Source organism: Chiloscyllium punctatum, chromosome 26 (assembly GCF_047496795.1).
Source record: "Chiloscyllium punctatum isolate Juve2018m chromosome 26, sChiPun1.3, whole genome shotgun sequence".
Classification (NCBI taxonomy): domain Eukaryota; kingdom Metazoa; phylum Chordata; class Chondrichthyes; order Orectolobiformes; family Hemiscylliidae; genus Chiloscyllium; species Chiloscyllium punctatum.
The window spans coordinates 6,916,992-6,933,588 of NC_092764.1; the positions used below are offsets into that span (position 1 = coordinate 6,916,992).

The 16,597-nt window shown below is 47.6% G+C and overlaps 1 protein-coding gene across 2 annotated transcripts in view; it reads right to left on the reverse strand.

Annotated features, from left to right (window-relative positions):
* Positions 1-8,050: 8,050 nt before the first annotated feature.
* The window catches only part of LOC140496281 (cadherin-5-like), a 55,059-nt gene continuing 46,512 nt past the window's right edge, over positions 8,051-16,597 (reverse strand). For both annotated transcript variants that reach the window (XM_072595833.1, XM_072595834.1), the window contains 2 exons: positions 15,506-15,754; positions 8,051-10,880 (listed from right to left, as the gene is read on the reverse strand). In XM_072595833.1, coding sequence (XP_072451934.1) covers positions 10,393-10,880; positions 15,506-15,754 — 737 coding nt within the window. In that variant the 3' untranslated portion in view covers positions 8,051-10,392. The remainder of the gene's footprint in view (positions 10,881-15,505; positions 15,755-16,597) is intronic.

Sequence of the window (16,597 nt, forward strand, 5' to 3'; positions counted from 1 at the left end):
AGGGAGCGACAGTGAGGGGGAGACAGAGTGGGGTGACTGTGAGGGGGAGACAGTGAGGGGGGTGACAGTGTGGGGGAGACAGTGAGGGGGGTGACAGTGAGGGGGGTGACAGTGAGGGGGGTGACAGCGAGGGGGGTGACAGTGGAGGGTGGTGAAAATGTGGGGATTAACAGTGTGGGGGTGACAGTGAGGGGGGAGTCAGTGAGGGGGGAGACAGTGAGGGGGGAGACAGTGAGATGGATGACAGTGAGAGGGGTGACAGTGGGGGGGTGACAGTGAGAGGGTGGTGACAGAAGGGGGTGACAATGTGGGGGGGGGTGACAGTGAGGGGGGTGACAGTGAGGGGGGGAGACAGTGAGATGGGTGACAGTGAGTGGGTGGTGACAGAAGGGGGGTGAAAGTGTGGGAGGTGAGAGTGAGGGGGGAGTCAGTGAGGGGGAGACAGTGAGGGGGTGACAGTGAGGGGGTGACAGTGAGGGGGTGGTGACAGGGGGGTTGACAGTGTGGGGGGTGATAGTGAGGGGGTTGACAGTGAGGGGGGAGTCAGTGAGATGGGTGACAGTGAGGGGGGAGTCAGTGAGGAGGGTGACAGTGAGGGGGGAGTCAGTGGGGCAAGTGTGACAGTGCTGGGGTAATGGTGCAGGGTGTGTGACAATGATGGATGGTGACAATGAGGGTGCTAGGATGTTGGGTGAGGCAGCCGGGAATAGGAGAGTGTGGTTCTCCCTGAACACTTCCCTGTTGAGCTTCAGCTCCTCTGTCACAGACATAAAGCTCTGCCTCATCCAACCCTCACTGATGGTAGATGCCTACAAGTAACAATCACAGTCAGTGAATCAGTAGAGTATCCTGCCTGTAATAGATTGTGCACTTTGCTATTCCAGAGATGCTGATATAAAGCAGAGGGCCCCTTCCTGTTTATTTAAAAATCTCAGATATTGTTGAGCCATCAAAGTGTTGGCAACACCCAACATCACCTTGGGGATACCCAATTAGATGAGACAATGTTGGCCTTGGACCTGCTTTTCTGCTTCCTAATAATCCCACTCAGCATGAGTCAGCCCGAACTTTTTGAATTGATGAATGATTGGATCTGATTGCTACCTGGTGAATTATTCAGTGTGTTCCTGAGTCAGACTCTTTCAGGAAAATGACAGACTGTACAGTACTGGGTTTGAATTATCACATCTGACAAAGTGCAAGGAAGCCTTTCGGCCAGTGAACCTAATGTGCCTCCTGGGAAATCCTGTCCACTTTAAAGTTTAAAGGGTTTGATAGACTAGAGAGAGAGAAAACAACTATTTCCTCTGGTGGGAGCTGTCCAAAAGAAAACTTGAGAAGCTCACAGGCTGAACTGGACTGTCCAGAGGTCAAATCCAGAAACATGTGTTCGCATAAAAGACAATGCAGATCTGGAGCTCTCTTCCTGGAAGCTGTTGAGACTGGAGATTGTTCATGATTTAAGAGTTGAGACTGATAGTTTTATTGTTAGATCAGTGCATTCAAGTTTATAGACCCACTGAAAGTAAATGGCAGTACAATGTATATTAGCTATGACATTAGGAAATGGCAGTCTAGACTAGAGAAACCCTTCTTCTCTCCCCTACGTTTATGTGATTTTTACATGATGCCAATCCTAAAATGTATCACCAGAGGTGAACATAGTCATTGTTAGTCAAACTCCAATTCTTAGCGCAGTCCTAATCCCCTCCCCCTTCCATAATAGAGTCATACAGTCATTTTGACAGCAAATTTGAGCAAACCTTGGCAGTTAACTGTCAGTTGTCATTGACTGATGTTTCCTCCATGACAATGCCTCTCTCAATCAGAATCCACTTGTCAATCAATCAGCACTCTCCTTTCCTGCAGTATAAATGTTATTTTCCCTTCGGTATTTCTTGCAAATTGTCCTGGACAGGATAGAACCCAAACCTCTGACAAAATGTGTCTATATTCAGTAATTATAACAAAACATGACAGACGTGGCTATGTTTGCTTTTATTGTTTCATGCCCATATGAGTGTCAGTGGTGAGCCCTTGCCTTATTGGATGCCCTTCTCGAATTGCCATGAAAAGGATAGTAATGAGTTACCATAGAAACCAAATGGTATTTGGCATTCATTGCTGAAGGAGTCCAGTATGAAAGTAAAGAGGTGTTGCTGCAACAGCACAAACCATCAGACCACATCTGGAATATGGTGCATAATCTTGGTCTGCTTTTTTCTTTTATAGAATCCCTGCAGTGTAGAAACAGGCCGTTCAGCCCAAGTCCACACAGATCCTCAGAAGAGTAACCCATCCAGACCCATTCCCCACCCTATATTTACCCCTGATTAATGCACCTAACCTACACATCCCTGAACACTATGGGCAATTTAGCATGGCCAATGCACTTCTTTCATTACTTGAGGGAGGATGTAGTTGTATTGGAGTTTCACAAGATTGATTCCAGAGTTGAGGGTTCATCTTATGGAGAGAGATCGAACAGTTTAGGCCGATACTCTCTGGAGTTTAGAAGAATGAGCTGAGATCTGACTGAGGCGTACAAGATGCTGAAAGGGATTGACAAAGTAGCCGTAGCAACAAAACAGAAATTGCTAGGAAATCTCAGCAGGCCTGGTAGCATCTGTGGAGAGAAACAGAGTTAACATTTTAGTCCAGTGACCCTTCTTCAGAAATGATGGTAGCTGAGAAAAAGATTTTTTAATGCAGATGATAGGTGAGGGGGAGGGGGGTAAGGAGTAAATGATAGTTGGAGATAGAGCCCAAATAGTGAGAAGAGCAGGTGGACAGACAAGGGAGTGGGTAATGGTCAGTCTGGGAGAATGAATGACCGCTACTGGGGAGTAGTAGTGGCTAACAATGGTCGGTATAACAGCCGACCATGTGATAACAAGGCCTGGTGTATGTTGCAGTCAGGGTACAGGTTGGCACTGTGGCTCAATGGCTAGCACTGCTGCCTCACAGCACTAGAGGATCTGGGTTCGATTCTTGCCTCAGGCGACTGTCTGTGTGGAATTTGCTCATTCTCCACATGTCTGTGTGGGTTTCCTCCCACAATCCAAAGATGTGCAGGTTAGGTGAATTGGCCATAGTGTTAGGTGCATTAGTCAGGGGTTAAATATAGGGTAGGTTACTCTTCAGAGGGTCGCTGTGGACCTGTTGGGCCAAATGGCCTGTTTCCATACTGTAGGGATTCTAATCTAATGGCACCTAATCTAAAGTGGCAGGCAACTGGAAGAAAGTGAGGACTGCAGATGCTGGAGATCAGAGCTGAAAAATGTGTTGCTGGAAAAGCGCAGCAGGTCAGGCAGCATCCAAGGAGCAGGAGAATCGACGTTTCGGGCATAAGCCCTTCTTCAGGAATGAGGAAGGTGTGCCAAGCAGGCTAAGATAAAAGGTAGGGAGGAGGGACTTGGGGGAGGGGCATTGGGAATGCGATAGGTGGAAGGAGGTTAAGGTGAGGGTGATAGGCCAGAGAGAGGGTGGGGGCGGAGAGGTCAGGAAGAAGATTGCAGGTTAGGAAGGCGGTGCTGAGTCTGACGGTTGGGACTGAGATAAGGTGGGGGGAGGGGAAATGAGGAAGTTGGAGAAATCTGCATTCATCCCTTGTGGTTGGAGGGTTCCTAGAGGGAAGATGAGGCGCTCTTCCTCCAGGTATCGTGTTGCTATGGTCTGGCGATGGAGGAGGCCAAGGACCTGCATGTCCTTGGTGGAGTGGGAGGGGGAGTTAAAGTGTTCAGCCACGGGGTGGTTGGGTTGGCCCTTGGGGCCTTGGAGGGAAGTGAGGGGGGAGGTGTGGGCGCAAGTTTTGCATTTCTTGTGGTTGCAGGGGAAGGTGCCGGGAGTGGAGGTTGGGTTGGTGGGGGGTGTGGACCTGACGAGGGAGTCACGGAGGGTGTGGTCTTTCTGGAACGCTGATAGGGGAGGGGAGGGAAATATATCCTTGGTGGTGGAGTCTGTTTCGAGGTGGCGGAAATGACGAAGGAACAGACCCCACCACCAATGATATATTTCCCTCCCCTCCCCTATCAGCGTTCTGAAAAGACCACTCCCTCCGTGACTCCCTCGTCAGGTCCACACCCCCCACCAACCCACCCTCCACTCCGGGGACCTTCCCCTGCAACCGCAAGAAATGCAAAACTTGCGCCCACACCTCCCCACTTACTTCCCTCCAAGGCCCCAAGGGATCCTTCCATATCCACCACAAATTCACCTGCACCTCCACACACATCATTTACTGCATCCGCTGCACCCGATGTGGCCTCCTTTACATTGGGGAGACAGGCCGCCTACTTGCGGAACGTTTCAGAGAACACCTCTCGGACACCCGCACAACCAACCCAACCACCCTGTGGCTGAACACTTTAACTCCCCCTCCCACTCTGCCAAAGACATGCAGGTCCTTGGCCTCCTCCATCGCCAGACCATGGCAACACGATGCCTGGAGGAAGAGCGACTCATCTTCTGCCTAGGAACCCTCCAGCCCCAGGGGATGAATGCAGATTTCTCCAGCTTCCTCATTTCCCCTCCCCCCACCTTATCTCAGTCCCAACCCTCAGACTTAGCAGGGCCTTCTCGACCTGCAATCCTCTTCCTGACCTCTCCGCCCCCACCCCCTCTCTGGCCTATCACCCTCATCTTAACCTCCTTCCACCTATCGCATTCCCAACGCCCCTCCCCCAAGTCCCTCTTCCCTACCTTTTATCTTAGCCTGCTTGGCACACCCTCCTCATTCCTGAAGAAGGGCTTATGCCCGAAACGTCGATTCTCCTGCTCCTTGGATGCTGCCTGACCTGCTGCGCTTTTCCAGCAACACGTTTTTCAGGCAACTGGAAGTTCAGGTCACCCAGTCTACCCTTTGTTTCCCCAGTGTAGAGGATAATTTGTGAGCAGTGAATGCAGTGGACCAGATTGTGTGAAGTACAGGTAAAGCACTGGAAGGTATGTTTGAGCCCTTGGATACCGAGGAAGGAGGAGGTAAATGGCCAGGTGTGGCACCTTCTGCAGTTGCAGGGCAAGGTGCCATGAGGCTGTGGGAGGGTGTTGGGAGTGAAGGATAAATGGAACAAGGGCAAAGTGTGGGAGATGGGTCAGACTAGGCTGAGGGCCCTGTTGACAACAGTGCTGGGGAATCCTCGGTTGAGGAAGAATGTGGACGTTTTGGAGGCTCCCTTGTCGAAGTTGGCATTATTGGAACAAATGCAGTGGAGACAGAGGAACTGGGAGAATGGAATAGAGTCTTTACAGGAAGCAGGATGTGAGGATGTATAGTCCAGATAGCTGTGAGAGTCGGTGGGTTGTGCTCTTCCAGCACCACTAATCCAGAATCTGGTTTCCAGCATCTGCAGTCATTGTTTTTACCTCACTGATTTTAACCCTACTGCGAATCCTCTTGCAAGGATGCCTGCCTTGAAGAAGTTTTCCTCCTCTCTCTACAAGAATCTCAGGGAATCCCTCTCCCACTGCAACTCCCATGTCATTTCCTCTGCCCTGAAGCTCACCTTCATCCCCTCCCCCACTCACCCATTGTCCTCTATGCTACTTTCTCCCCACCCCCACCCTCCTCTAGCTTATCTATCCACGCTTCAGGGTCACTGCCTTTATTCCTGATGAAGGGCTTTTGCCCGAAACGGCGATTTCGAAGCTCTTTGGATGCTGCCTGAACTGCTGTGCTCTTCCAGCACCACTAATCCAGAATCTGGTTTCCAGCATCTGCAGTCATTGATTTTACCTCGTGGATATTAATGGCCAACCAATCCACCAGGAATGGACACAGAAATTAGAATCCCTACAGTGTGGAAACAGGCCCTTCGGCCCAACAAGTCCACAATGACCCACCGAAGAGTAACCCACCCAGACCCATTCCCCAACATTGACCCCTGACTAATGCACCTAACACTACAGGCAATTTAGCATGGCCAATTCACCTAACCTGCACATCTTTGGATTGTGATAGGAAACTAGAGCACCTGGAGGAAACCCACGCAGACACAGGGAGAATGTGCAAACTCCACACAGTCACTTGAAGCTGTGATTGAACCCGGGTTCCTGGCTCAGTCAGGCAGCAGTGCTAACCACAGAGCCACCATGCCACCCTGAGATGTCAGGGAGGGAAGGGAGAAGTCAGAGACAGACCAGGTGAAGGTGAGAGTGCGATGGAAATTTCGGAAGCAAAGTTGATAAACATTTCCAATTCTGGACAAGAGAGGAAGGCAGCACCAGTGAAATCATTGATATATCAGAGAAAGAGTTGTGGGTGGGATCCGGAATAGGACTGGAACAAGGAATTTCTGATGAAAGGCTTTTGCCCGAAATGTCGACTTTCCTGCTCCTCGGATGCTGCCTGACCTGCTGTGCTTTTCCAGTACCATTCTAATCATGACTCTCATCTCCAACATCTGCAGTACCACCTCTTCCTGGAACAAGGAATGTTCCATGTACCCCACAAAGAGTCAGGCATAACCGGGGCCTATGTGGGGACCCACAGCCACCCCTCTGAACTGAAGAAAGTGAAAGGAGTTAAAGGGGAAGTTGTTGAGGGTGAGGATGAGCTCTCTCGGGTGGAGGAAGCTGGTGGTGAGTGGGTGCGGTTCAGGCCTTTGTACCAGGAAGAAATGGAGAGCCCTGAGACCATCCTGATGGGAGATAGCCTCAGGCGACTGTCTGTGTGGAGTTTGCACATTCTCCCCGTGTCTGCGTGGGTTTCCTCCGGGTGCTCCGGTTTCCTCCCACAGACCAAAGATGTGCAGGTCAGGTGAATTGGCCATGCTAAATTGCTCGTAGTGTAGGTAAGGGGTAGATGTAGGGGTATGGGTGGGTTGCACTTCGGCGAGGCGGTGTGGACTTGTTGGGCCGAAGGGCCTGTTTCCACACTGTAAGTAATCTAATCTAATGTTGCACATCTAGGGGAAAGGGGGGGCAGCTGGAGCCCGGAAACTGGAAATTCTGAAACTGGCATAAAGCATCAGAGGAATTGCAAATGTACTGGGCAGGGAGTGGTCAGTGGAGAAAAATCTCAGCCGAAGTAGAACGGGATGAGTTCTGTGGGGCAGGATTGGACAGAAACAATGGGTCTGCCCGGGCAGTCCTGTTTGTGGATTTTGGGAAGGATGCAGAAGCGAATTATGGGGAACTGTCAGCTTGGAGGCAGTGGGCGGGGCGGCAGAGCACCAGATGAAATTAGGTTAGTAACCATTTTGGACACAATAGCCTGATGTGGCATGGTGGGGTCATGGCCCCAGGGGAGATAGGAGGAGGTATCTGAGAGCTGGCGCAATGTACAGTCAGTAAGCCTGTAGGCTTAATGACAAAGTCAGGTTTGGACCTGAGAGCACAGAGTGCAGTCAGTTCATGGGGAGATAGGTTAGAATGGGTGAAGGGGGCCAGGGAAATTAAGGTGATCGATGTCATGTTGACATTTCGCAATGAACAGATCGAGTGCAGGTAAATGGGAGGAGTCCCAGGTGGATGGAGAGTGTTGGAGCTGGGTGAATGGGGAGAGGGCTCTTGTCCAAAGAACTGGGCATGGAGGCGAAGGTGATGGAAAAAGAATTCAATATTGTGGCTGAAATTCATTCTCCCAGGCTGATTGTTATCCACTCCATTGTCTGTCCTTCTCTCTCCTTTGGGCTGTATCTCCACCTATCATTTACTGCTCACCCCCTCCCCCCACTCTATCATCTGCAAAAAAAACAACTTTTTCCTTGGTACCATCAGTTCTGAAGACGGGTCATTGGATCCTAAACATTAACTTTGACTTCTTTCCAAAAGTGCTGCCAGACCTGCTGAGATTTTCCGTCAATCTCTGTTTTTGTTTCCGATTTCCAGCATCTACAGTGCTTTCCGTTTTTTTATTTAGATGTAGAGAGTATGTTATTACATGTGGGGTGATCTAGAATGAAAGATCATAGTATTAGGACAAGGATTAGCTTATTTGGAACAGAAGATAAATTACTTTCTCAAAACGTCTTGAATTTGTAAAGTTCACTTGCTCAGAGTGCGGTGGATCATGTCCCATTATTGTTATCAACTGGTGTTATTGAACAAGTTATTCACAAATGTTACAAACCGTTTATTAACAAATTTTTTCCAAACATCAAAAGACAATGTAAAAACAACGAACTTTGTAACAACAGGGTGTTCATTACAACAGTTACACCAACCACCGAGTAACTATTACCCACTGCCTACAAAGTATTTACAAAATTATTACAAACACACATTCCTCATAGGAAGGCCACACGTGAAATACCTATTGCTGATTGCTTCAAGACTTTTCAAAGTTACGTTTAAAAAGTTTTAAAAAAAGGTTATGATAAAACCCTTTACATGCTGTGTTAAATCAATCAAAAAAGTTAAGACATTTAAAATGCAACTAAACACCTATAGGCTTTGAACAAAATTAATTTTGATATATTCCAAACTAGATAGGCCTGAATGTTTCCATGGTTACAGAATGAGAATTCCCAATGCATTTTCCCATACAGGCAGGTCCTGATTGGTGGGCAGTTAAAGCAAATTGAGAAAACTCCAGACTGTAAGCCCCTATTACAGAAGTTTTATTAAAGCTTATCTTCTCTGCTTCTTTTTTACAGCGTTGCAATGTTTCATCAATTTGGCAGTGAACATTCAAGGCCATAAATATAAGATAGTCATTTAGAAATCTTTAGAAACTCCCTTGCTCTGAGAATCCAGATCACATTATGACAGGGTGAGGTTGAGGTGAGTAGTACAGACATGATGGGATGGTGAGGATTGCAGATGCTGGAGAAGTCAGAGTCGATATAGTGTGGAGCTGGAGAAAGCACAACAGGTCAGGCAGCATCTGAGGAGCGAGGGAATTGATGTATTAAAACTTTCTGATGAAGGATTATGCCTGAAACATTGACTCTCTTGCTCCTCGGATGGTGCCTGACCTGCTGTGCTTTTCCAGTGCCACACTTTATTGACTAGAAATGAAGGTGAGCGAGAGTATGAGGAAAGAGAATTTGGATGAAGTGGAGGAAGCTCAAGTGGAACAGAAAGGATGGGCTGAATGGTCTATTTTAATGCTGTAAGTTCGATACAGTCTGGTATTACTGTGCATCAATGCGTCAGTGAAGAAAGCTCTGACTGACTCCTGGCTGGTGACTCATCTCAGGATGACCGTCTGAATCTGAGAGTCAGATCAAAGAAAGACAACCCTCACCATCACTCCATCCACCATCTCAGCTCCCCTCCATTAACTATCCACAGTTCATTGTCATTGTCCTGCTCCTCTGTTGGCAACCTAACACGCCGTTATTGTAATGCAAGCACCGTCAATGAATTTGATAGTTTACTCAGTGATTGTCTCTCACTTTTAGAGTAGTTATTAATTTAGTTCTTATTAATGTGTGTTACAATGCAGTGCTGAGCAGACGATGGCTTCGTGATATTATTGTTGGACAAATCCCTGCTGTGGAGGTGGTGGAATTTGAATTCAATAAAAATCGGAAATGAAGAATCTAATGATGGCATGGAACAGTTGTTGGTTGTTGGAAAAGCCCATCTGGGTCACTAATGCCCTTTAGGGAAGGAAACTGCCATCCTTACCTGGTCTGGCCTACACGTGACTCCAGCAACATGGTTGACTTTTAACTGTCCTCTGGGTAATGCATACTGGTTTAGGTAGTGACACTCATATACCATGAATGAAAGCAAAGCGTTTTGTCAGTCATAGTTATGAAATAAGGAAGGTAGATAGAATTATGATACAGGTCAACCACAGGACTCTTGCCGTGCACTGGCAATGTCCCTGCTTCTGAGCCTGGAGGCTTGGCTCCAAGTCCCTCCAGCTCCAGAGGTGTGTAATAACATCCCCCGATGTGGCAAAGTTGTGTCTCCTGGTGGGAGAATCAAGGACCACAGGGCACCACCTCAGAGCGAAGGGTCCAGCTGAGTAGGAAAAGATAGCTGAGGAGGAATTTTGTGTCTCAAAGAGGAGTGAATCTGTGGAATTCTTTACTGTACAGGACTGTTGAGGCTGGGTTGTTGAGAATATTCAAGGCTGAGAGAGACAGGTTTTTATTCAGGAAGGGAATCGAGGGATATGGGGAAAATGTAGGAAAGTGGAACTGAGGATTATCAGATCATTTATGATCTCATTGAATGGCAGAGGAGACTCGATGGGCTGAATGGCCTGGTTCTGCTCCCACACCTTATGGTCTTAACAGGTTAATTTAAAAAAATGTACATGATCTAGTTGAATTGTAGAACATACAACAAGGGCAAAATGACCTCCTCTTGTTCTGATACTCTTGTGATATACAAACTAATGATCCACTTTCATTTTATCGCTTCCTTTCCTCACCCCATTTGGTAAACCTCCTTACCCAAATAAAAACACGAATCACATCTCTGTCTCTCGCTTCAATAGTCTCCTATCGCCCTGTCCGGATCTGATCCATAAAGTTCGGCCAACATTTGAAACCGGGGTCCCCAGTCAGTGAGGAAATCGTAATCCTGTTCGGAGTCGATGGAGGAGATATCAAGGGAGCTCAGTGAGTCAGCGACTGAGTCAGCACCCTCGTAACCGTAGACATGGAGGGTGTCGTAGGGCAGGCCATCTCTGTCACCGTCTGCTTCATCCTTCTTCATCTTGACCACTGAGCCCATGTCGTTGTTGGGCTTTCTGACTGGGGCGTAAACAGGGCTGCAGTTCACGGCCTTCGCTGGCCGTGGGCCGTTTACGCGGAGAGAGTTCAGTACCGTGATGTCGAAGGAGTTGGTGTCCATTTCCCCACCCCCTTCTTCGTCATACCTCACCAACTGCTCCCGGATTTCACCTGGAGGCTTCACCAACCCCACAAAGGCATTCTTCTTCCGTATCTTGTGGTGGACAATCAGCACTGCCAACACTGAGGGGAAAGGAAGAACAAAATCAGTCATTCATTTCTAAAAGAACAACTAGAGGAGGAAGTATACTCCAACTGTTATGTATGTAGTTGGGTGGTGTTGCCCCTTTATGAGTTTGGGTCCAATGTCACAGTTGGGGCAGTCTGGGACCCATTGTGAATCTGAGAGGATTCCCTGTTCACATTAACCCTCTATCTACAGCGTGTTCCATTTCTGCTTCTAGTGAACCACAACCACAATAACAATCACTTGCATTTAACTGGCACATTTAGTAACCTTGGGATTTAATAACTTGGGAATTGCTAGGTTAGCCAGAATGAGCAAAAAAAAATGAAGCTTGCTCTGATGCAAAGTTAGAGGTTAGATGATGAGCTGGTGATTAGAAAGTTCACTGGTTTTAATGTGTGTCTGTCAGTTAAAGAATGTACATTTGGATTACATGTTATAACTTAACAATAACTCCACACAGCAACTCCAAAAGGCTGGAGCCTTAGTTTAAAATAGATTAGGACATCAGCCGTTGACCATTTATCATTAAGCAAAGAGTGCTTTAACCACAGTTTGGTGCTCTGTAAGTATCTCACAGTCAATTGGATGATGTATAGGTGGCAAGTGCTGAGCAAGCTAAGATTGAGGCCAAAGTTTGATAAAACCAAGTGCTAGAGCTAGTCCAAATGAGTCAATGATCGACCTGGCCGTGGTTTAGGACAGATTTGCCAGTGAGTGTAGTGCTGGAAAAACACAGCAGGTCAGGCAGCATCTGAGCAGCAGGAGAGTCGATGTTTCGAGCATAAGCCCTTCATCAGGAGCATCTGCAGTCCTCACTTTCTCCAGGTTTGCCAGTGATCAAACTCATCAAATTGCTGGAGACTTGACAGTGTCAGAGTTGACCACACAATCTGTCTGTAAGGAATAAAGGTTTGAGAAAGCCCGACTCAGGGCCATAGTTAGCTCAGGACAGGTCATCTGGTCAGTGACTGGAGATTGAGATGGAGCAGGCTGATCACCAGTTTTGGTGAGAACCTTACACAAATCCACATGAAGCAGATTGATATCTGCAACGTAAGGGTAAACTTGTGAGGGCTTACTATTTTTGCAGCATTTTTGACATGCAGTCTTTGAGAAAGAACATTGGCCATTTACAATACAGATATAATATACACTGCTATTAGAACAGCCTTGGGTTATTTATACCTAGAGTTATCCCAAAAGTCAGGAAAGTTGGGAATAGAAGCCAACAAGCATTACCAAACAGGACTTGGTAGGTATTGACAGACTGAGAATGGTAACGTAATGGTGATGACACTGGAGAGGATATTTCAAAGGCCTGGACAAATACTCATCAGAGTTCCGAAGATCTCAATCCCATCTTGAGGCTGGAGAATTTGAATTCAAATCAATAGACAATACAATAATCTTTTGTTGTCTCATGTTCTCTATTGTCAGAGTACAGTGAAGAGCTTTACAATATCTGCCTTCTTACGGAGACGTCATAGGTATAATTACCTCGGTGCAATTCTCGGAGACAATGGTGGAATAAAAGTAGTTGCATTACTTACAGAGTTGAAAACAAGTTTAAAAAAAAGGAAAGCATTAAAGGGTCGACATTACAGTAAGGTGGGAAATTCCAAATAGACATTACCGTGCAGCAGCTCAGCACAGAGCCGCAACACATGGCCTGACCACCCCGCGCCAGGGTCAAATCCAACAGCTATCCTCACTCTGCTTCAAACCCCAGACCCCTCCAAGTTGGCACTCAGCTGCTCCAAGATAAGTGCCAGGACTGCCTCCCTGCTCCAGGTCACCACTTGGGACACGCTGTCTGTGTGCTCCTCTGGGGCTGTATCCCCATCCCACTTCGGGGCTGTATTCCCATCCCACTCCAGGGCTGTATCCCCATCCCACACCAGGGCTGTATTCCCATCCCGCTCCGGGGCTGTATTCCCATCCCGCTCCGGGGCTGTATCCCCATCCCACACCAGGGCTGTATTCCCATCCCGCTCCGGGGCTGTATTCCCATCCTGCTCCGGGGCTGTATCCCCATCCCACACCAGGGCTGTATTCCCATCCTGCTCCGGGGCTGTATTCCTATCCCACTCCGGGGCTGTATTCCCATCCCGCTCCGGGGCTGTATCCCCATCCCACACCAGGGCTGTATTCCCATCCCGCTCCAGGGCTGTATTCCCATCCCACACCAGGGCTGTATTCCCATCCCGCCCCGGGGCTGTATTCCCATCCCGCTCCGGGGCTGTATCCCCATCCCACACCAGGGCTGTATTCCCATCCCGCTCCGGGGCTGTATTCCCATCCCGCTCTGGGGCTGTATCCCCATCCCACACCAGGGCTGTATTCCCATCCCACTCCGGGGCTGTATCCCCCATCCCGCACCAGGGCTGTATTCCCATCCCGCTCCGGGGCTGTATTCCCATCCCGCTCCAGGGCTGTATCCCCATCCCGCTCTGAGGCTGTATCCCTATCTTGCTCTGGGACTGTATCCCCAACCTGCTCCGGGGCTGTGTCCCCATCCCGCACCAGGGCTATATCCCCATCCCACTCCAGGGCTATATCCCCATCCCACTCCAGGGCTATATCCCCATCCCACTCCAGGGCTGAGTCCCCATCCCGCTCCGAGTCTGTATCCTCATCCTGCTCCAGGGCTGTGTCCCCAGCCTACTATAGACAATAGGTGCAGGAGTAGGCAATTTTGCCCTTCGAGCCTGCACCACCATTCAATATGATCATAGCTGTACTCTGGAACTCTCATGCCATGTGCTGCTCCAAGGCTCACATTACAGCTGCTCCCAGCTCCCTCTCTCAGTGTTTCCACTAAGTGATTCGGTTTCCTTCCCTCGCCCAAACTGTGACAATGTTATATGGACCTTGGGCTTTTTTTTAAAAAGCAAGGTCATAAAGGCAGAGGTGCTGAAATGTCTGGAAAGAGCCTAGTTTAACAGGGGAGTAGCTAGTTCTCCCAGTTCAGGTTTTTTCTAATTTCTTTTAGCTGTAACAATGAGAAGCTGCTGCAGTCCAGAGAAAGGTTTCAAGCTTCAGCAGATGACTCCTGACTGGCTTTTCTCTCTGAAATCTCTCCTGCCTATAAAAATCTGAGTTTGAATTTTCCTTTTGCCAAGGGGTGTGTTTGTGGAATGTTGCGGGAATTTGCAACAGCTGCTTATTAAATTGCTGTGGTGAGTTGGATGGATTTTCAAATAATTATGTTATTCTAAATTCTGTTTTCTTTTGCTCGTGTTTCAACTGTAGTGTTTAAATAAATTCTGTTTTGCTTAAATCCGAGTGGTTTGACAAGCTGCATCACACCTGGAATATTCACTTCACATCTGCCTTTAAATTAAGAAAACATTAGATTCTAGGCTACCTTCTTAAAATATTTTGAGGGTGTCTGGCCCAGTCCATAACAAACGATGTGCAGGTTAGGTGGATTGGCCATAGTGTGCAGGCTGGGTAGCAATAGGCAATCTGCAGTCTTTGTTCTTTTAAATAATATTCAGCTCCTCTATTCTTCCCACCAAAGTGCACAATTTTCCCACATTGTATTCCATTTGTCAAGTTTTGCCTAACTTGTCGGTATCTCGCTGCAGACTCTTTGTGTTATCCTCACTAGTTCTAACATTAACCTTTCATCAAATTGAAATTAAAAAAAAACTTGATCCTTTAGGAACAGAAATATGCTGTCCTTATGTGTGTTAACTCATGTGACTCCAAACCCATTTTGATGGGAAGCAGTAGAACAAGCCACTCAGTTCATGGACATTAGGAGGTTAGTAAATCTGACAGGCTTTATGCCAATCCAGGCGAAAGTGAGGACTGCAGATGCTGGAGATCAGAATCAAGATTAGAGCGGTGCTGGAAAAGCACAGCAGGTCAGGCAGCATCCGAGGAGCAGGAAAATCTTATGCCAATCCAGTACATGCACTCCCTGGTTTGTAAAATGTTCCACTCTGAGTCTGTTAGTAAGTCAATTTGTGAGCAAGTCAGAATACAATGCAGGACAATATAAAGGGAAAAGAAAAACAATGTTCAATTATTTAAATTTAACGTCACAATCTGATAGGGTGAGATTTGAACCCACGTTACCAGAGCCTCTGACTACCAGTTCGTATGGGATGAATAATATATAGTAGACGTGTACAGAAAGGCAAAAACAATGACTGCAGATGCTGGAAACCAGATTCTGGATTAGTGGTGCTGGAAGAGCACAGCAAAGGCAAACTGGCCCTTCTGTGGGTCTGGATGCAGTGTGAGCTTCAGGACCTCAGTTGATTTGATGGCGGGATTCCAAACCCTGCAACAATCCAGGCTAGTAGTCCAGTATGGAACAGAGGGAATGCTGCACTGCCAGAAGTGCTACCTTTCATAAGAAACATTAAACTGTGGCACCGACTGTCTTCTGTGGATGTAAAAAGGCCAGTAGTGTTTGTTTATTGTCCGAGACAATATTTGCCCCTCAACTGTCAAGACTAAAGAACAGATTATTCGGTCATTTATTATCACATTGCTATTTGTGGCAGGGCTGCTGTGTGCAACTGGATTGTTGTGTTTGCTACATTACAACAGCCTCAAGAAAAGTATTTTACTTTCTTTGCTGTACCCTCTGCAATTGACTCACCAATAGCAACGATGATGCAGAGGAAGACAATCAGCAGGACGGTGACGGTGACTCCTGAGGTGAGCGGAGCAAAGTGCCGGCAGTGTATCGGCTTCCTGTCTCTGTCACAGGTGCACACATTGATCTCCAGTTTCTCAGTGCTCCTCAGGGATGGACTCCCGTTGTCGGAGATGTTTATCAGCAATGAGAACTTTCTGGCCTCGTTCTGATCGAAGCCTGCCTGTTTGACGGTGATGTTGGCAGTGTTATCTAGGGGAGAGAATGAAGAGAGAAATTGTAAAGCTAAGAGAGAGAGGATAGGCTTTGGTTGCTCTCCGTTATCCTGTGCCATTGACATCACCGTTCTCTCATAAAGGAAGGCTTCATTGTACAAAAGGTGCTGAATGGATTTATAAGTATGGAACCAGGGATGAGGGATGTATGATGGGATTGGAGTGTATTGCTGAACAATGAGATCATGGAGTGCATGTTCATAGCTCCTTGAAAGTAGAGTCGCAGGTAGATAGGATAGTGAAGAAGGCGTTTGGTATGCTTTCCTGTATCGGTCAGAGTATTGAGTAGAGGGCCACTTTTGGAATATTGTGTGCAATTCTGGTCTCCTTCCTATCAGAAGGATGTTGTGAAACTTCCAAGTGTTCAGAAAAGATTTGCAAGGATGTTGCCATCGTTGGATGATTTGATCTACAGAGAGAGGCTGAATAGGCTGGAGCATCGGAGGCTGAGGGGTGACCTTATAGAGGTTTATAAAATCATGAGGGGCATGGATAGGATAAATAGACAAGGTCTTTTTCCCTGGGATGGGGCAGCCCAGAACTAGACGGCATAGGTTTAGAGTGAGAGGTGCAAGATATAAAAGGGACCTAAGAGGCAACTTTTTCATGCAGCGGGTGGTGCGTGTATGGAATGAGCTGCCAGAGGAAGTGGTAGAGCTGGGTACCATTACAGCATTTAGAAGGCTTCTGGATGGGTATATGAAGAGGACGAGTTTAGAGGTTCATTTGGAAACATTAGCTTTCGGAGCATCTTGCAATCTTATTCTCCACAACTACCTGATGAAGGAGCAGCACTCCGAAAGCTAGTGCTTCCAAATAA